The following is a 21,110-nucleotide window of genomic DNA, read 5'->3' as shown; positions in this document are numbered from 1 at the left end:
TTCATCTATATTTCTAATAACCTGGCAGCTTTAAAATCTCCATTTCTCTATTCATAATTTCAAGTCATTATTTCAATTGTTATTTATACTTTTACTAAAGAAAATCACTGTCTGTAAATTCTTAATTTTAGCTTCCTATTTCAACTGTTGTCCAAAATTTAAGCTAACTGTTAGCTATATTATTAGCAAAGCTAATAAGCTAGCCAGTTCAATTATACTTAGTTTGTAAAATAAACTGTATTTTCTCCTTTTTCATATTAGCCGGGCTGGGCACAGAATATAGAAACACCCCCTTGGCAATGGATGGGAATTGGCTGGGAATCGCTGCCTTAAACTAATAAAAAGGTCCAACATTAATGTTATTAGCTTCTGTTTAGAGACGAATTCTTAGAAAAGTGAGTTTATCCTTGAAAGGGAGCATAAAAATGTTACATTATGAAAACAAAAACTGCAAGTAATGTCAGAAAAGCAAAAGAAGAGAGGCATCTGATTTCTTCTGGATCCACTTACACCACAAATATGTGCCTATTCTTGGTCATGGAAAGCGTCTTGGATGAAAGTGTCCGCTAAATGGTGGAAAAGTGTGTTTTGTTAGCAGTAAATCACTGAAGACCTGAGGCGGTAAGGTACACACCTCCTTGAAGAGTGATGTTGAGGTTTGAGAGCCGACTCTGGACTCAGGAGGAGTCCAGACTACCTTTGGCCCGACTGTAATTCCACCTATTTTCATAGCAGCTCGGATGCTGTTTATTTTGAAAACATTCCTGTTTTTATGGCCGGTCACCGCAGTCACAGGCGCTTTAAAGTTCTGCCTTTGTGCATTTAGCCTCATTTATCCTGAATCTGTCATGTTTGAGTCAAGCGCCTAATAGTTCTGAATCTCGGAAACAAAACAAAAGTGGCTGGATTAAAGGTTTTAGAAGGCTAATGCAAAATTGGATATTTTTAGACTTGTCAATGGCAGATACTCTGTTCCATCGCTTCGAAATTGAGCATTTAGCAGCCAAAGAACACAGTGTTTTCCTCTGAATTTTATTCTTGGCAGGATGGATAGGCATCTAAAACGCTATGGGAAAGTCCTGGACTACAGTAGGTGTTTAAATGACAAATTAATAACTGCACAACTCGATAGATGTGCAAAGAAAACAAGAACCACTGTTTGATCGAAAACAGAAGGCCAAATTTGGCTAAAAAAATATATTTTTTCGTTTTGTTTTGTTTGCAAACAACACAAACATGAAGCAAACAGCGCTGCTGTCAGAGATCCCCCTGCCCCCCCACCGACGGCTGGGAGAAGGGGTTTAAAAAGGGCAACGGGGGGAAGACAGGTGATTTATTTGAAAACGCCTGTCAGTGATAATGATGTCATGCTTTCCAGCACATCGTGTCCAGCCTCACTGTGGGATTAAGGAATGTCAAGGACAATGCCAGACACAAGACTCTGATTGTGCGGTGGAATCAGACGAGGCTCCGTGATAAACTTTTTCTTTCTTACATGCTGTAGTTGTGTCTGGGAGAGTCACCTCGGCTGTTTTTGCCCCGTACAGTTTCTGTTTTTTGGCCCGAATATTCCCAACCCTTCCCAGGACCTTCATTCACTCACGCTTCCAAGACCTGTGCAAAAACTCTCGATAGGGGAGTGACGACCAAATCAGTCCGAGTAGGAAGGAGGGAGGGTGCTAACTTATCTCAGGCCTGAGTTATGTGCTGAGGTATCACTGTAGACACTTAGGCACCGCGGATGTTAAAAAAAAAAAAAAAGAAAAAAGAGGCAGGCTGGGAAACACAGCACCCGCAAGATTGGGAAAGAGACTCCCAAACGCTCTAATGAACTTGACTTGCTCTCCGAAATATGTCAGACGCTTTATCACACAAGAAGCATATTATCTGGGAATTGCAACATAGTTGAATTACAGACATTATGGCACCGCAGGTCTTTATCAAATAAACAATTACCGTGTGCAATGACAGCTTGTTTATCCTTTATCTTGATTTATTTACCAAACTGTCTTTTCTTTCTTCCACCCCTTAAGGAGGCAATATGAACGGTTATTTAGGAGAAGTGAAAGTTGATACCCGCTAAGTTTCCCCCCCCCCCCCTTATCCCTAATAAATGTGCAATTTTCCCCCATATTAAAATTTAAGACTGCTGAATGTTCCCCCGTTTTTCGGCACTGTGCACAGCTAGTTCATTAGCAGAAATGAATAGCAAAGCCCAGCTCATTTAAATGGGCTGTCTTACATGACTTCTCGCCATACTCTGTTCCTGTCACATGCTTCCAAGAATCATTGACTCTTATTATACATGTAAATGGCTATCATAAAAATAAAAATTTCATTTAAGATTGTTAATGACTTTTTGCAGCAGTCTGGCTTCCTTTAATGATTATACCCTGCCCCCTAATTAAAAGTATTTATCTTTCAAGCATCCGTGACTGGGGCCCCTGCAGAAGGAGTTGCTCAAACAAAAGACGATAAGTCAGTCAAGTTGGGGTAGGTATCACCTGCCTGGGATTAGGCAGCTTGTTAGGGGCGAGACGAATTAAGCAGCATCAGTCACTGCTGGACGTTGCTGAAACGCCATAAAAACACACTAAGATTTCATTTCCTGCAGCTCACAGGCTTCTTCCCCGCCCCACCTCCTCCTTATACATTACTGTAAATATTTTTTTGTTGTTTGGCTTTTCTCTAAGCGTGAACCAAATGGTCTCTGCCGCTCACAGAGAAACTGTTTATCATGTCTGTCTGCTGAGGGAGCGTCATCGGGGCTTCACCGTCAGACCTGGCTCAAGCATTGTTTGCAAAACGCTCCGTGGCGTTTGTTTAAGTCTGCTCGGGCACCAGATGGGTGGGGTTTACAGCATAAGATGATACCACAAGCAGCAGGATGAGCACACATTCACTATAGAGTATCCAAGAGTCAGCTTAGTGGTAGTTTTTCTGACTGACAGCTCACCTGAACCCCACACATCTGGTAAGAAAAGCCAAGAGTTCTTATGGTTCTAAATCTTCCCAACCCCAACCCTAACTCTAAACCAGGTCTGTCAGACTATCAAATTTTTGCTTTTATTAAGTCTTGGCAATCGGGGTACAAAGAAAATAACCATCCTAATTGACCAAAATCAACCAAACTTAACATTTCTTCCAAAAAATGTCCAAAACATAGGCTTAGTGTAGGGTAGGTGTTAGTGTTACCGCCTATAAGAACTTAAACTGCAAAGGGTTAAAAAAAACATGAATGTTTGGATGATTTAAAATATATTCTTCTATCATCTTCTGATATTTCTAATAGTGCAGGTCACGTTTCTCAAATAGTGGATATCCGAGTTTGGAATAAACACCCCCATATGTTTTCTTTGTCATTTCAGGCAACAGATTGCTGCCTGTTTAGGAACCTCAGTGGGCAGATCCACAACTGTTCTAGTCAACAAAACCTAGACTGAAAGCCAAGCAGAATTTAATTAGGAAATCATCAATTTGCCTTTTTGCCAGCTTTACAAGCTCAAGAAAAATCCAGCACAGAGTTACTTTGGGAAGTCACAGAGCTTATCCGCGATCACGACATCAAGCTGATGCCATTCTACACATCTGACAACTGCCAAGGCTCATTTTAAAGTGTCCCATTAAGGTTGCCTCTGCAAGCTGCTTTGGAACCCAACTATTACCAAACTCCTACAGTTGACATGACTGAATTTACTGGTTCTACACTCACCAGTACCGTCCACGGAGGCACTCAGCATGTCATTGTCGGGCCAAATGTGCTCCACGCCGCTGTCCCTCATCTCGTCGTCGTCGTCGTCCTTGTTCAGCAGGCCGTGGCCCTCGATACGCGGCGAGACCTCAGGGTTGGTGAGGCTGGCCGGGCTACCAGTTCCGTTGATCAGAGGGTCCTCCTCGGACACTGGCAGCTTGTCCTCCTCCTCCGTCTCTGATCCGGTCTCCACCACATTCTCGTAGTTGAGAGCTGTGACACAAAGGAAGAACAATTTTGGTCAGCACAGGAAAGCACGGTGGAGAGATAATGCAGTTCTCTACAACTTCTTGTGGATAGATGAATCTGACGAGGGATTTCGACCAGTTTTGTAAAACTGAGGTCTAGCCGCAGATTAAAAGGATAACCCCACATTACTGCTCAATGCAAGGCGTAGGCCCCTTTTTCTTTTGGTGGGTTACACCCCAATTACAGCATCCACGGCTGGAATTTGTGACTAAACCACAGCGGTGGGCAGACAGCTGTCGAGGAGATACGAGCCAAAATAGCCACTAATTTTCAGTCGTGCTCACATGCCACGGATGCCAACGAGCTGCACCTTTCAGGATGGCTCTGCTCCGGAGCATACCGCTCACATTTGAGATGCTCCACATAGCATGTACAATATTACAAATGTTGTTGCTATGCATACAAAAGGCTTAACCTATAGTGATTTAGATTATTCACTGCATGTAGCCCTCGGATGTCTTCACATTTGCATTGCCAGTGAACCATGAACATTAATATAAATGTTTCCTAACATATTAAAATATAAAAGCATGGCAGCGCCTTTAGGCACACACACACACACACACACACACACACACACGCGCGCATTCAAAACTCCAACAGCAGGGCTCGCCCAGTTCCACAACACCCAGGTCCCAGACATATGCCTGCATTTCTTAAAATAGACGGCCTGTAAATAAGGGCTGTGAACTCAATCAAAGGTGGCTCTCGTGCAAATTAGTCACCACCATCGGCTGGTTCTCAGCGAGTACGCGCCACGGCGTAAATCACTGCAGAAAAGGGACGTCAGAGGACTTATTGGAGCAGTGCAGATGGATGGCATCACATGGGGACACACCTCATTGGCAGCTTGTGCAAAAATGTTCTGTGGTGAGAGCCAATCATGGGAGGGCCCAGAGTCTGAGCCACCGAAGTGAAGAGGTGGAGGCTTTCGTTGAATTTATGTTTCCGAGTCATAAAAAAAGCCTTAGCGAGCCCACAAGTCAGCAGAGCTTCGGTGAAAATCAATAGATTTATATCTTGTTTGTGGAAAATATGCAGAACTCCTCACATTGTGACCCTGCGAGGAATCAACAAGCTTAATTAAGGCGGTTTTTATGCCAAAGTTATAGCTACAAGTGTCCCTGCCTCTTGAACTCTCTGAGAATCAGGAGTGCCAACCAGACGAAGTTCATGCACGGCATTTCTGAAAACGTTATACATATCAAAAGATAAGCCTCCCCACATCTCCTTCTGACACGTCTCTGTGCGATTGACTGGTCTGCACTTGCCTTCAGCGAACAACTGCACAACAGGTGCAAATTAAAATGAAAACAGGGCTTTCAAACGTGGGAGGGGAGGCAGTTGGGGGTGGTGGGCAGGGGTGGCAGGCAGGCAGAAAGTGGGGGAGGAGATGAGAAGGAGGACGAGGAGGAGGGTGGGAGTGCGGTGACCTGCCTCGAATACCAATCGACGGAGGAAACAAAACCTTTTCAAGAGGTGTGATCACAAGGGTTTAGGCAAGTTCAGACTCAGTAATGCTCCTTGGGGACGACAAAAAAGGCAACCGAGGCAGGAGACCCACGAGTGGAGAGAGACGTTAGGAGTTCCTGGGTGGTCCACATCCACCTTGGTACAATTGATATTGTGCTTTTATTTGAAAGGTTGGATTGAAAGAGAGCCGTCTATACCTGTCAAATGTCTAGACGTCTGAATGAGATGAAAGTTCGCCAGACTTAGAAATCTCTTAACTTAAAACTTGTTGGAATTCACCTCTCTGCGCCCCTTCACCCCTGAAGTTTTGAACTTTCCTCAGCAATGTCCCATCAGCTCTGTATCCCCCTCCTCCCCAGCTTGCCGAGGAGGGGGCAGCAGCACAGGATTGGTAGAACAAAAGGCCAAGAGGCTTGGGAAGCTATCAACCCGTTGCTGTGAACCTGATCTCTGGATGCAGATTCAATGACGGCCGGGCAGGGGCCGGCTGAATGAAATTATCTAAGGCTGGACAGGTTTTAAAGGGCCTATTCTTCCCTAATAAAAGGAGCTAGGGAGCTTCTTTTTGTTTAGCAACACATCCACCACAGCAATGCACACCGTTCTGACTTCCCACATAAGGAATGAGGGAGCGCAGCAAACTTTTCAGGGCAGGACCGAGAACACCGGACCTCAAAGTAAAGCAAAAAAAAAAAAAAAAAGAGAGAGGGAGAGAGGAGCTTTCTTTTTATTTTTGACACCAGTTTATGTCTCCTGCTGCTTTTTCTTATCTCTCGTGACGTCTTGTCCTCAAGTTTCTGAACAAATTTAAACACAGGGGCGTTGAACTGTCTCCGTGGATGCAATCTTCCCCGAACGTCAGCTGTCTCCTCCGCATTCAACGTATACCTCCAAGAAGGCAAAATGACAGTGGGGTGCTCGTCAAGTCAAACGCGCAGTATTAACGTCAAGAAAGCTGCCATTGTTTAGGTGCCACTGCTGACAAGAGCCTCTCCCTCTCTGAGCATGAAGCATCTATTGGTATTGTGTCAAGCAACAAAGTAATTCTAACCTACTAATATTTCGCAGGCAGTTATTTCATCCCCCTCCCCGAACCTCACTCTTAATCAGTCTTTTGTGTTGCCGAGGAGAGCGAAAGACAAAGAAAAGATAGTGTTTACTTCTCCAGTGTCTCTCCTCTTCTCTCCTTTTCTTACCTTAAGTGTCATCCTCGACAAAAGCAATTACGAACAACGTTTCGCAAACTGTTGCCGCTACCTGTTTGCTTTCTTCTACTCCTCTTAAGGTAAATTAAGTGGGGGGGGGGGGTTCGACTTGCGTTTTTGTTGATAATTAAAGTGACATGTGTAGCAGCGCAATTCTTGTTTAATATCAGGTTTTAAGCTATCTGACATAACCCTTTCACAGTCCCAGCATTATTCTGTCACTCACAAAAAAAGTACAGAGTGAGGACTAATATTGATTAGTATGGCTGGAAGCATCAGCAATGACAGCCTGAGAAAAAAATCAAGAGTGCAAAGGGACAAAGTCTTATTAAAATCTCATCATTTCTTTGATAAAGTCAGGGAGGAAAAAAAAAACAATGGCGCAGGCAATACTTCAGCTGTGACAGTTGCACTCTGCAGACACAGAGAAGCCAGTGGAATTAATTTAGTCCAACTCTAACATGATTGTATTTACAAAGCTTCAGGTTTGACAGGGAACGAGTAGTTCCAGTGATCAAAACACGCTTTTAATGTTGGAATCACAATCGACTCCTGCACACAAAAAAGAAAGAAAAAACCCACCAAAGATAACAGTTGTCAGGCCACATGCTGCGTTCAAAGATGCCCAAAGTCACTTGGAGGAATAGGCAGCTACCAACTTGCGTCTTTGATGTTGACCGCACGCATCTGTTTGTCGGAAAACTTTTGCATATATGATAAGTCTGTACAAGCCGAGCGTGCTTGACACGGAATAAAAAGTCAAAAAAGGGGCTTAAGTTCAGATCCGTTGGGCCTTTGATACCAAAGTTTGCTTTTAAAACATCTGACGAAACCTGATTAAACTCTGTGAGGTCTAAGTCATCACTGGTTATGACCACAACCCTAAATCTAGGCAATTAGAATATCTTTTTTTTTTTTTTTTGCTATTTTTCTGGCAATCAGGATACCACAACAAAAAGGATCATTCTAACTGATATGCATCAAAAAGTCTTTTTTTTCCTTGTCTCCTAGACTCATCATTAGGGATTGGGCTCATCATTTAATTGTGACTTCATCACAAAAAATTACATTACAGTGTCATTACAGTACTTAAACCCAACCCCTAAAATCACCCCAAATCCTACATTTGGCCTATTTTTAACATAGAAAAGTGGTTTTGGCTCCTTAAATAATAGAAATCAGGTTGTAGCGACACATTAACTCTTTGATGACTTAGACTTTGGGCTGAAAATTGACTTTTTTGTTAAAATGTGAACAACTTTTATTGTATGTCATAAATCATTAAATTATTTTCTAATTTAATAAAAGCAAAAATGAGATATTCTGATTGCCTACAAGGTTGCAAATAGATTCAGGGCTGTAGTTTGGGTCATTAGTCCTTAAATCTAACCCCTAAAATCATGCAAACCCATATCTGTGCCTCATTTTAAGCATCAAAACTTGTTTCTGCTTCCTTAAACATCATATATCTGATTGTAGCATCAAGTTAAATGAAGCTGGGTTACAACAAATCAAGAACATTTCTCTTCAATGCCCAAGTACACTGGGTCAGTCTATGCCATAAAATCTACCCTCCTATGCTCTAAAGCCCGAGTTCAGAGGTGTTCCACTTGCGTTCTGCCAAGAAAAACCACTTCACAATGCTAACAGGTATAATCACATTTATTTAACAATCCCAAAGTAGTCATCAGGCGCCCAGAGGAGGCTGCACTAAAAGCCCTTCCTGCTGGAGTCTCCGAGCCAGAGAGGAAAAAGAGCTCTTACTGTTCGGCAGGCCAACGGTGGAGGTGATCGCTGCGGGGAGAATGACTAACACCCACGTTCGCGCTCTCACGCTAACCCCGGCTGACTTTATAGTCAAGTGTCGAGGCTTAGCTCCAGGTGACACGCTCGGCCTCCTACGCCGATAATGAGCCAGGACATTCTCCCTATTGGACGATAACTGCTCGCGCTCGCTCCCTGTCTCATGAATGTGAGCCAAGCGGATCACCTGGATGGCTGCGAGGGAGATGGGGAAGCAGGGGCGCTCTGTTAGTCAGAGTGTGTGCGTGTTTGTGTGTGTGTGGGAGGGCATTAAGGTGGAAGCGAGGTCGCTGCCTTGTGGCTACGGCCAGCGGTAGTGGATTCTCGCGATGACCTTTTGTCTGCCATTGTTCCTGTCTGCAACAGTTTAAGCACTTCCTCGGGTAAGTCTTACTCCTGTCTGATGGAAAGCTCACACCTACAGCGAAGACAGTTAAATCTTTTTTTTTAAAATACATATCCTTAGACAGACTTTATGGCATTTTTTCTGCCTGAAATAAAACTCAAACTGGGCTAATAGCGCTCCTTAAAGAGGAACTATTTTATAGATTATTTCACCTCTGTGTTCAAAACAAGAATACACCCTCCTTCAGTCGCTAAACCAGAGCCACCCCAACCCAAATCAGGCCAGACAAAAGGATAGCAGACATGTTTGGATATTTTGTGCTATCTTGTCTCAGTATAATGGTGTGATCGAGCACAAGGGGCAAATCAGGGCCAAGTCGGTGAAAGGACGGTGGCAGAGGGCAAACAAAAGCTCTGAAAGGAGACAGAGAGGGAGAGTGAGGGGTGAGGGCCGGAGAGAGGGGAGGGAGAGACGATGAATGGTGAAAACTCAGTGAAGTGTAAACGCAACCTGGGAGTGTTTGTGTGTGTGCGTCTGTCTGGGCACTGCATGTGTGCGTCTATAGAGAGGGGGAGGTGTGCTGCTGCAAAGTGAAGTAAGTGACGGATATAAGTTGCTGGGGACGACACCTTTAGGTGTTTAAGAGCTAATTTTGAGTCAGATTTACGAGCAAATAGCAGTAAAAGAAGTCACTGTCGAAGCTTAGTAAGTTAAAGAAAGTCTAACCGTGGACAAGCAGAGTGAGGCGAGCAAAATAAAGTCCAAAAACTGCGACGTGTGAGAGTTTTGACGGAATTTAAATCAGTCTGCTTGCAACAGAGTGAAAAGTAAGTAATACTGCACTGTTTTCATGCCAAGAAAAGCCTCCCAGCATGAGCGTTTTTCAGGAAATTTGCTCCGACTAATGTGTCTGATAAGTCTTGTTGACCAGACGACACTAAAGCATCGCAAAGAGGACCGATTGCGGGGTTCAAATGAGGCAATCGTAGCCCTTTTTTCTTTCGTGTTTGCAGTCATTTAACTTTAATGCGACAGCACTGTAGCACAATAGCTTAGGTTGCCCTGAAAATAAACGGCGCCCATAACTCGATTGTGCATAATTAAGCTGAGATTACAAGAAGGATTTTTACACGGAGACACATAAGGGGGTAAAGAGGCCACCAAATGGCAGATTTTCTTCCTCTGTTAAGAGACTACCAAAGAAAAAACTCGCAGCATCGATATTTGTGGCGTCTTCCGACTCATTTGACTGCGTCGAATCGCCGCTGGGTTTTGTCCACGAGGAGCCCCTCGCAGCAGCCCTGACTCTAATTCAATTAAAGCGCCATTTATTTGCAGAGGAGGCCCGAGCAACAGGCTGGGGAGGGCGAGGGAGGCACAGAAAGCTTCAAGGTTTGCTCAACAGCTCAGAGGTCCCACCTTTGCCGGGTCCTGCATGGATTCACCATCTGTGCCCACCCCTCCCCTTCCTCCTCCTCCTCCTCCCCCAGTTCACACATGTTCCTGCCTCCAACAAATGTTCGAAGAAGTAAACCTCCCCTCCTTCCCCCCACCGCCTGCCTCCTCTTCGTCACACAAGCCAAAGAAGAAGAATAAAAAAGACACACAAAAGCTTCCCCTGGCTGCCCTCAGGACTCCCAGGCCAGGAGAGTGGGAGGGAGGATTCAGAGAAGAAGAACAGAGGAGGGAAAGGTTGGGAGGCAAAGGGGAAGGGGGGAGGATGAGGAGAAGGGGGAGGAGGTTATGGAATATATATATCCATACATATATAAAATGTTTTCTCGGCACAGGTGAGCTTCCCCTTCGCCTCCTCACGTTACCCTGACACTCGTCAAGCAACGGGAAGAAGGGGGAAAAACGGTTAAAATTAGAAAATTTAATTTATTTGATAATTTCCCAGAATAATTAGAGTTAATATGGGTTAATTAATATGCAAATCTCTCAGCAGATGTTCGGCAGCGAGGCTGCGCACGGCTGAGGAAAAACAGCCCCCTTCTACTTTCTCCTGCCTGGTTTTGGCTGTCAGTTATTGGGCCGTAATTACTGTAACTAACCAAACACACACACACACACACACACACACACACATACACACAGAAGGGGGAAAAAAGAAAACGTTTGCTGGGTGAACTGCTTCCAGTTTTGGAGTCGTCACAGGCAAAGCAGGGCTTCTTACACACATAAAGGGAGACCATCGCTAATTTCCCCTCCACTATAAAGGCCCTTTTTAATGCTCGGAGCTGAATGAATGCAGCAAGTGCTTTAAACTATTTGAAATTTGCGGGGCTTTTTCCGTGCGTGCGCGTATTAATGTGAATTGTAAAGAAGAAGAAGAAGAAGAAGAAGCATCCGCGCAGGCAGCGACAAGAGCACCTGCGGGTTAATATGAAGAAGGAAACACAGCAAATAAAACAGATGTGTGGAGTCGCTGCGAGCATAATAAAGAGACGGACATGTTTACACGCGTGTCTGCAGCTGAGCCGAAACACAATGATCGCACGTGGATTCAAACCAGAGTATGGACAAGTACCAGGGCCACGCTAGGGAAGGAGGACTTTCAGTGTTACTGCCATAAGAAACAAAAAGGAAACAAATCAGAAGATCTGATGTTATTCCCACATTTGAACTTTTAGTCCATCGTTATTTTACGTACTTTTAAAAACATTTTATGGATGAGTTGATCATTTCCTCCTCTTTTCATCTTTATTCTTCGAACTTTATACTTTCCAACGTTTTTTATTTACTCTACATTTCCGCTGTCTTCTCTCCATCATTTGTAGTCTCATTATTAAAACTTTTACTTACTTTTTCACGTTTTCTCGACACGCTCATCACATCTTCTACTTTTCATCTTTGTTCTCAGCATTTCTACTTTCTTTTAAAAGTTTTAACTACATCTTCCAACAGTTTGACTTTATTGTACATTTCAACTTTATCTTATCAGTTTCAGTCTTGATATTTTAACTTTTACATACTTTTTAATATTTTTTTTAATATGTTGATTTTCCCCTCAACTTTTTGACTTTATTCTCAAACTTATTCCCACATTTTAACTTTGTTCTTAAAAATGTAACTGTATTTTTTAACATTTTGATTTTAATCTACTTTCCAACTTTCTTCTTCTTTTATCTTTATTCTGAAGTTTTGATTTAATTTTCCTACATTTGTGATTTTATTCTTGATATTTCAACTAGAATCTTGAAAATTACGGTAATTTTTTTCAGTATTTCAACTTTATTTAGGCTTAATTATACTATTTAATGGTGTCATTTTCTTCATATTACACCCGTACTCACATTGTCGTCATTCTCTGTAACATCGTTATATTTAAGCATTCAGAATTTATTCTCAAAATTTTAACTTTACTCCCGATATTAAGATTTTGAAACTTTATTTGTTAAACTTTGTCAACAAGTCAGTTTTGCAAAATTGTTGGTTTTATTAGCAAAAATTTAGATTTTACTCATAATAATTTAACTGTATTCTAAACATTAACGTCAATTCCAACTGATTTCTCTACATTTTGTTTCTACTTTACTTCTGATTTTATTTATTTCTCCTACTTTTCAACTTTATTCTTGACACCTCTCAACTGTAATAAAAAAAATATAGCTAGTTATAATTAATATTTCAATCTATTTCTTCAACTTTATGCTCATTAAAATGAAAAATAAAATAACTCAATTCTCCCTACACATTTTTAAAAAAATATTAACAGGAACTACGCCGTGCTTCTTAATATGAAACCCTTGCACTGAATATAATGCTGGATTTTTTCAAATTTTTTTGTACATGACACAAATATCTGCACACTTTTTACATAACTTAAAAACTTGGTAATCAGAACTTGAAGAAAAGTGCCATCTATTCCTACATGTTAACAGTGTGAAAACATGCTGTTTTAATTTGAACATCTCTGAATTCGGTGCTGACTTTAATTGAGCTCCCACGGCTGACAGTAGAGTGGTTGGGTCTTTTTTAAAACAACTTATTGATCAGCTTACCAAAACAATAATCAGGAGATTGTTTGGTAATGAAAATAATCACCAGTTGCAGGTCCAGACTGAATACGTCTCCCTCTCTCTCTCCCCCTTGTTTGTATTCTTGTGGGAGGAGGAGCGAGTTACCTTTAATAGAAAGATTTAATTCATGAATTCTTCCCTGGGGAGGGAGGAAGAATATAAGAGCCTATCTCGGGGTGCTTGCCAGGGTTCTCCTGTGGTCAGCTCTCTCCAATAATAATGTGTTTCTGATAGCAGCTGTATGTGTGTGTGTGTGTGTGTGTGTGTGTGTGTGTGTGCGTGCCACAAGCTGAGACTGTTATCTAAATCGTTCCTCTTTCTCTCTCTCTCTCCGTCTCCACTCCTCCTCCTCCTGCCCAGTCTCAAAGGGACACTGTGGCTCAATGCCATGAGTCCACGCCCCACAAAAAACACACATGTACACACACACACACACACACACACACACACACACACACACACACACCTTTGCACAGCCGCAACATGCATTCATAAAAATAGCGTTTTTAAATATAGACAAACGTGTTAGCACACACTCAGGTGGAGGAATCTGCTGACGGAGCCTTGGATCAAGTTGGAGGTGGGGGTAACAAATTGATAGAGGCAGCCTTCTGTTATCAGGTCTCCCTGTTTAAACCTGACTTCATCAAATGTGTGTGTGTGTGTGTGTGTGTGTGAGCCCCAGGAGAGCTGGTGTGGCCTTGCAGTACTTTGTGCACAGTGCCACCATGATAACACATCTGCTTTGGGTTCATCTGTTTATGAATCACTCTTATCTCCCCTGCAAGTGTGTGTGCGCGCGCTTGTGTATGTGTGTACATTTGTGTTCCTGTGTACCCAAGTGTGTGTTTCTTTGTAGGCTCGTGTTATTGTGAGCATTTACACGGGAGGAAAACAGCGAGACGAGGAGGAAGGTGGCGTTTTATCAAGTAGCAAACACACCTGAATCCGTTACAGGCCATATTTGCATTTTTATGATAATACAGACCAAAAGGGCGGCAAAGGGTAGCATTCAGTACGGTATGAGGCATTAAAGTGGCATTTAAGGTGCTTTTTTTAATTTGTGAATTTAGCAGGATTACTCAAGAGGTTTGAGCAACATTTTTGCCAAAGTTAGAGCTTAAGTATTAGCTAACTTCCAGGATCAATAAGATTCCAGGAGTCCCTTAAGAATGAGAAAAAGTAAACTACGCAACTGCTTAAATTGCAGTGGGATTGTTGCTATGGCAAGATTCTAGAATGTCAAAACAGACCGAAGGAAGTATTCTAGAATGTTGCTATGGTCACAGGCAAGCAAGTTAGACTTCGCTGGTAATGGAACGTTCCGCTCATTAAAGTGAATGTTTTTTTTTCCAAGAAATTGGTAAATAATTTGAAAACGCTAAAACTTAATCGCACATTACATACTCAAGTCAGTCATTTCAAAGTCTGAAGAGTATTTCTACGACAAACTGGCGCTGCAATAGTTAGGCTGAATTTAAAAACTTGGGGGGCATGTTGGGGGTCAAATGTTCGTGCAGAGGGTGAGTTTGGGGAATTTGGTCTCCATTATGTACGTAGAGGTAAATTCTTAAGAATGAAAGGAAGAAACCCCCCAGTAATAAACTTAAAATGAATACACTTTGAAAGAAAATGGCCATTTTTCTCTGGAAACAACTATTTATGAGTCAAAATGTAAGGAAACCGGAAACTTGCATTGCAGCTTTTCTGAAGCTCTATGTTCAATATACAAATAGGCTCATATCTCAAGCCTTAATAAAAATCTGTAAACCCTAAAACAGCGGTGTTAAAAACACTCCTCCATGGCTCTAATACACAGTGACCTTCAGTGCAGGCAGAGACATTACAAACAACAGGAAACAGGGAGGAAACAGCCTCCTCACAACACCCCGGGCTGCCACCACGTGACCCATCCCCTCCTGTCAGGACAGGTGCTGCGACACCTTTCCTCACACCTAAGAGGAAACCCTTTCCCTCGCAGCACGGAAAGCCAAAAAAACCCCCAGCAATTCCTCATCTCTGACGGCTCCCACGTGCCTCAGTTTAATAAAAAAGAATCTATAAAAATAAATTACTCGCACTAAGTATATGCAAATTCAAATGTAAGCAATCATTGCAAAATTAATTTTGCCAGAACTGATTAAAAGCTTTAATAAATCTATATACAGTATTGCGCCAATCTGATATTGTAAATTTATTACGCTCCCTGTAAGATTAATTAGAAAGCGACGGTAACATATTGCACTGCCAGGCCAGATTACTGTACTTTTTTGTTAATAATAGTTAAGCAGAACCTGAGCTGTAATTACCGGCTAACGGGAGCTTTTTGATGCTGATTTCCTTCACCGTGAGGAAGGAGAATGGGGATGCGGTGAAAGGAAACAAAAATGAAGGCGTCTATTTTGGAGGAATTAATCACGAGGCTTGAAGTTCATCTTTTAATATTGATAAAAATTCCAAAAGCTGGAAAGCTGGAGGACTTCATTTTGTGGAAGAAGTCGTTTAGTCTGCGACTTGAGCAATCGTTGCAAAGGTTAGTGGTTGCAGAACTAGTTGGGCAACACTTTGGGGGTTTGAAAAAGAAAAAAAATTGTTGCAAAAAAAAAGCAGTAAAAGATCAGAGTCTGGTTCATTCTGCTTGCATAAAAGTGTCTGAAGTAATCTCTCCACCCCCTCCAACCCTTTCACAACCAGCCACCTCGCAGCTGCTAGAGACACATCACCGTGGTTACTCTTTTCACCTTTCTCCTCAGACGACAAAACTGTCGCCCTGGCCAGATAGCAGCAAGGGAAAAAACCCCCACAACACACACACACACACACACACTAACACAACAACCGGTTTGATCTGGCCAAGGTTGTTTTGCATTCTTGTCCACAGCGATGGGGCCATGGACGCGTTTATCTCAGCAAAACAGCACCTGAGAGCGAAAGCGAGCACTTCTCAGTCCTCAAAAGCGGCAGCGGCGGCGGAAAGAGAGAGAAAACGCTCCTGTGAAATATTTCTTTGAGCAGAGTGGGACCTCGCGCTGCCATAAAACTCTGCCAATCAGCAGCTGTTTAAAGGTCGATCTGTGTGTATGAGTGTGTGTGTGGAATGAACAGGGAGCTCAGATGGACTAAAGAGATCAGACAGGATGAACCGGGAGGGTGGGGGGTCCAGGTGAGGGGCCACCACGTTAAAGGGAGGAGGAGGTTTGAATCTGCTTCTTCTTCTGTGGTTGAAGCCAATCTGGGGGCCTGGGGCCTCATTCACATGGTAATGAGAGTGTAAAATCACATCTGTTACCCCCTCACACACACACACACACACTGAAGCTCTTTGTCACCTGAATAGCATCCCCACCAGGTATCAAATAAGGACCAGGAAATGGGGAAGTGTGTGTGTGTACATGTGTGTACGTGTGTGTGTGTAACGGTCCCAGCGGGCAAACTGGGCTCTCCCCACACACACACACACACACACATAGAAGAGGTGGCCTGGACCCTTGCAGAGAGGGAAAGCCCTCTGGAGAAAGGCAACTCTCTCTGACACTGTTACCAACTTCCCAATTAGCTACTAGCCAGCCACAGGGAGGAGAGAAAAGAGGAGGTGGATGAGGAGGAGGAGGGGGGGTTAGGGTTTGGGCTGATAGGGGGCACAGCTTATTGTCACAGCAACCACCTGAGCGTCCACAACCATCTCCTACGGGCTCTTTTGTGAGGTGATTTCAGTTAAATCTCAGCAGCATTCAGTGCCAAATATCTGGCTCGGTAGCATTCGAGGTGCCCCTGTAACCCAAAGGTCACGTGATGATCCCCTACAGCATGTCTGCTAGCACTTTATAATATAATAAGCTGCCCTTAAGCGTTACAAAGACCTACAAAATCATAATTATGAATGATAAAAGCTGGTTAAATGGGACCTATTGTGCTTTTTCTTATCTGGTTTCTCACACTGCTGAGATCATGCCAGGTTACCCGTCTTACTTCCAGGCAAAATAAACACATAAAAGTGCTCTAAATATGCTGTTCCTGACAGTTTTCTCTCCTCTTGGAACTTTATGACATCAGAGAAATCATATAACCCTAATATGGTCATCTGACAGAAGCCCCATCCACCTGCTTCCGAGCGGCAGCCAGTTAAAAGAAAGTCGCCTCCTGGGGGGAGGAGCCATAAAGGCTTGATTTGTAAATTATGCAAAGCATGCAAATAGCCCAGGAATAAAAAAAAAAACCACACACACAAAAAGCTTGAACTTGAGGTGAAAAAAATGCTTATAAATATATATTTACAGCCTTCCTCAATTGATTTTAGCTCTTATTTTGATTTCCAGCTGAATGAGATTTTGTACACCTTCATATGCGGAGATCTGTGTGTGTGTGTGTGTTAGATGGTGCCAGCGGCAAGGTACGCCAGGTGTAAGACAGTAGCTAGATGACACAACTTAACCTCTCTCTCGATCTCGGTAAACGGCGCAAACAGGCAGCGCTGAAGTCGGAGGGCCCCAGAGCCCATGACTTACACATGACGTGGGTGGGAGTAAACAGGAGCAGATCGAGGCATTTTGTTTCCTTTCTTCCCTCTTGCCAGATGCTTTTTTTTCATGTTGTACCTGTCTTTCTTATCTAGCTGCAGGAGGGCGAAAGCTACACTTTTAATTACATGGTGGGAGTAGAGGGTGGAAGCAGGCGGGAGCGGTGGAGGGATGGAGGGAAGGAGGGAGGGGTGTGTGTGTGGATACCTTGGGCTCTTTTCAAAACACCTTAATAAGGGAGCTCAGACGTTAACGGCAAAGTTCAAAACAGCAACAGCCTCGATGTGCACAGGTGAAAGCCATTTATTTGATTAGCTTAGCAGTTAACAGCAAAATTAACACCTTTTCTGACTCCTCAAAGCAACACCAAACTATATTTTGTGGACACAGATGCGCAAAAAAACCCTGCAAGATAATTGGCTAAAAACCCCAGAAAGACAACATCTAAGAAAGTTATAATATTTCTAGTTATGTTTTAGGTATTAGGCTGTACTTCTAACCCTATCATTAATCCCTAGATCAAAAAAATACAAGCAATGAAGTAAAGACTTGTGCTTTCGCTTTACTCGATGCAGAGAAAAGTGCAACGGTTAATTCTTGTGGTCCATTTGTTACTGTAATTGCATAAGCTGTGTGGTCACTTCATTAGGTATACGTGTTCAGTTACATTTTAAGGCAAAAATCTAATTATCCAACTATGTGCCGGCCACTTGGTGCATTTAGGGCATGGTGACATGGTGAAGTTCAAACTTAGCATCAGAATGGAGATGAAAGGTGGCCTTGAATCGGGCGTGATGAGTATTTTTCTGCGTCACCCATCACTGGGGTTTACAGAAAACTGGCCAAAAAAGAGAAAAAACTACCCAGCGTGCAGCAGTTCTCAAGGAGAAAATGTCTTGTTGAAGAAGTCAGAAGAGAATGGCCAGACTCCTCGGTCAGCCAAGGTATGCAGAAGAGCATCTCAACAGCAGCAGAAGACCGCACTGTCAGCTAAGAACAAGAAATTGTGAGTACAATTCATGAAAACTGGACAACAGAAGATTAGAATTGGACTCTGATGAGTCTCATCACGCAACATTTAGATGGTAGGGTCAAAATTTCAGATCAACATAATAATCGCATGGATCCATCCACAGTCACCAGATCTCAATCCAACAGAGCACCTTTGGGATGTTGTGAAACGGGAGATTCTCATGTCAATATGCATCAAAATCTCAGAGGAATGTCTCCATCACCTTGTTGAACCAGTGCCATGAAGAATTAAGACAGTTCTGAAGGCAAAAGATGGTCCAACTCAGTACTAGCAAGGTCAACCTAATAAAGTGGCTGGTGAATGTATGTGCTTCTTAAAGTCACCTCCAAACATGATATTTTCCATCATAGTTGCAACAAAAATTCTCCAACCAAATTTCAGGTACTGCTAAGGCTTCTCGTGCAGAGAGAAGAACAAACAAAGGTCACAGTCTAGGCAAAAATTAGAATTTCCTACTATAGGCTATGATTGCATACACTCACTCCCATGCGTGTATGAATGTATATGTATATAGGGCTTACATAATTGAGCAGCTCCATTGGCATGATGTGAATGGCTGAAACTCGGGCACACACTCACTCTACTGTAAGTAAAAAGGAAATTTTGATCTAAGGCTTTTCCCCCCACCTACCCTTGGGTTCTGCCTCCCCGTGTTTCTGTCAATCCTCTGCTTTTTTTTTTTTTTTTTTTTTGATCAGTGGCTTGAAAGAGGCGAGCATGTGTGAGTGCTCAGGTACCTGGGGTATGCAGAGGTGCTAATTAGCTCGGCAGGATAATTGATGTGTAGATTACACCGTCGAACAAATGCTCCGACTTGTTTGTTCTTCGCACTTCTCGGTCGCCGTGCGAGGAAAAAGTAGAAAAAAAAAAGAAAGAAAGACCCCCCCCCCCCTCCCAACCACCCACCTACCCCACCACCATCTCCTTTTACCTCGGCCCTAATGAACAATTTACCTGGCTTGTAAAGGAGGTGGTTAAGCCTGCCAAGGCAGAGGGAAAACAAAGGAGGGGTTGCACCGGAGTTCATTTCCCACAGGTGGAACTACTGTCTCCTGTGCTTCCAGACCTGACTCTGGTCCCTGGTGTTAGTGGAAGAGGGGAATGTGTATATACGCTTTGCCAAACCCTGAAGGAGAGGATGGCGAGCATACATAATTCCAAAAGGGAAACAATTTTCAAAATGAAAGAGCATGCCATTAAGAGTGCCGGTAGGCCTCCATTGTTCTACCCCCTCCTCTTCCACCTTCTCTTCCTATAATGCTATTTCCTCCATCTTTTGTCTTTGGGACGCTATTATTAGCCAACTGTGCACGCGTACAACCCCCCCTCCCCCCGCGTCCGTTCAATAGGGTTTGAATTTGCTCATTAACGGCTAAGAATCCGCAAACACATTCGCCGGAGCTTTTGCTACTGCTAATAAACTAATCATGCCCTCGCGTCTAATTGGGAAATGGAATGAGAGCTTCGCCTGAGGATTTTAGGAGCCCGCTCTCTTAACGGCGGGGAAGTGTGGAAGCGGAGCCCATTAGCAGGACAGATGTAGAGGCAAAAGGTGAGCGGGCTGAGACGGCGGCTCCTCGCCACACTCCCTGGACCGCCCGTAATCTGTCACCCGCACTGGTTTACAAGTTAAACACATTATAGCGCTCGCCGAGGCTCATTTCTAGGATGCATAGCCCCGGCTGCTTTTTCTTTTCTTTTTTTCCCCCTCTCCCTCGTGAGATGCTTACAAACCTGCCAGGGCACTGTCACCAAGCATTTTTCTCAGCAGTCCTGATTATTCAGGCAGAAAAACAGAGACATCTTAGATCTGAGTCTTATTGTTTCCTGATATTTCCCCTCACAAACCGAGCCCGAGGAGGCCCCTCAATCAGCTCGCCGTAGTCTGATCTCCACAGCTCCCGGAAGTCATATCATTTTTATTTTTCCTGTGTAAGAGGCAAATGATTTCAAATGAGAGGAAATGTGTTCAAATGCTCCTGTTAAGTCTGTATTTACCAGTGAATTAAAGCCCACCTCACCACCCCCCAAAAAGCACCACATACACAAACACACACATAGTTCAGCCATGAAAAATGAACTCAATACAACCTTCCTCAAGAAGATCATTTTATTCTCTTGTTATTGTGTCGCTGGCCTTAGGCACCTCCAGTTTGCTATGTCAGTGTGATAAGGAGGAAAAAAGATGAGCCCTCTTCTTTAGATCAACCCTGAACTCCCTGGGACAGATTACCGTGTCATCGAAAACCCGCGGCGGCATGTTTGGACCACACCGGATTGGGAGTCTTGCTGACTAACTGGCAGTTTCCATCGCCAACCTGATAACTCTCCTCTAACATCCCTCACCGCAGCTCAGCCAGCCAGCTAAGCAGGCAGGCACTTTCTTTTTTTTTTTTTTTTTGTTGTCTTTTTGTTTTTCCTCCCTGCCTTTTTCCTGTCGCCATCTCGGTATTTAATCTAACACCGGCAGGCGGCAAGAAGGGTTTACTTTTCCCCCCTCAAAGACAGTTTTGCGAGGCAGAGAAGGCAAAAGTGGAAGGAGGAAGAGAGCCGAGCACTCAGGCGGGGAGGGACAGGGGAGTCTAGGCAAGGCACAGGAAACCTGGGCCAAGCGTCACTTTTAACAAAAGCCTTTCATCTTTCTCTCTGCTTTCCCCCCAAGACAGTGTGCTTCCAGCAGTGGGATCCTTTTAAGTACATACCTGATAAGG

General features: G+C 43.5%; 1 protein-coding gene across 6 annotated transcripts in view; it reads right to left on the bottom strand.

Annotated features, from left to right (window-relative positions):
• The window catches only part of zeb2b (zinc finger E-box binding homeobox 2b), a 99,265-nt gene that overhangs the window by 21,468 nt on the left and 56,687 nt on the right, over window positions 1–21,110 (bottom strand). For 4 of the 6 annotated variants that reach the window (XM_039606710.1, XM_039606711.1, XM_039606707.1 and 1 more), the window contains exon 3: window positions 3,713–3,967. In XM_039606710.1, the coding sequence (XP_039462644.1) occupies window positions 3,713–3,967 (255 nt within the window). The remainder of the gene's footprint in view (window positions 1–3,712; window positions 3,968–21,110) is intronic. The other 2 variants (XM_039606708.1, XM_031735622.2) reach the window with 1 other exon arrangement.

The sequence above is a fragment of the Oreochromis aureus genome, linkage group 23, assembly GCF_013358895.1.
Source record: "Oreochromis aureus strain Israel breed Guangdong linkage group 23, ZZ_aureus, whole genome shotgun sequence".
NCBI classification, from domain to species: domain Eukaryota; kingdom Metazoa; phylum Chordata; class Actinopteri; order Cichliformes; family Cichlidae; genus Oreochromis; species Oreochromis aureus.
The sequence above is the reverse complement of the archived record's forward strand: the minus strand, read 5'-3'. Positions and strand labels throughout refer to the sequence as shown.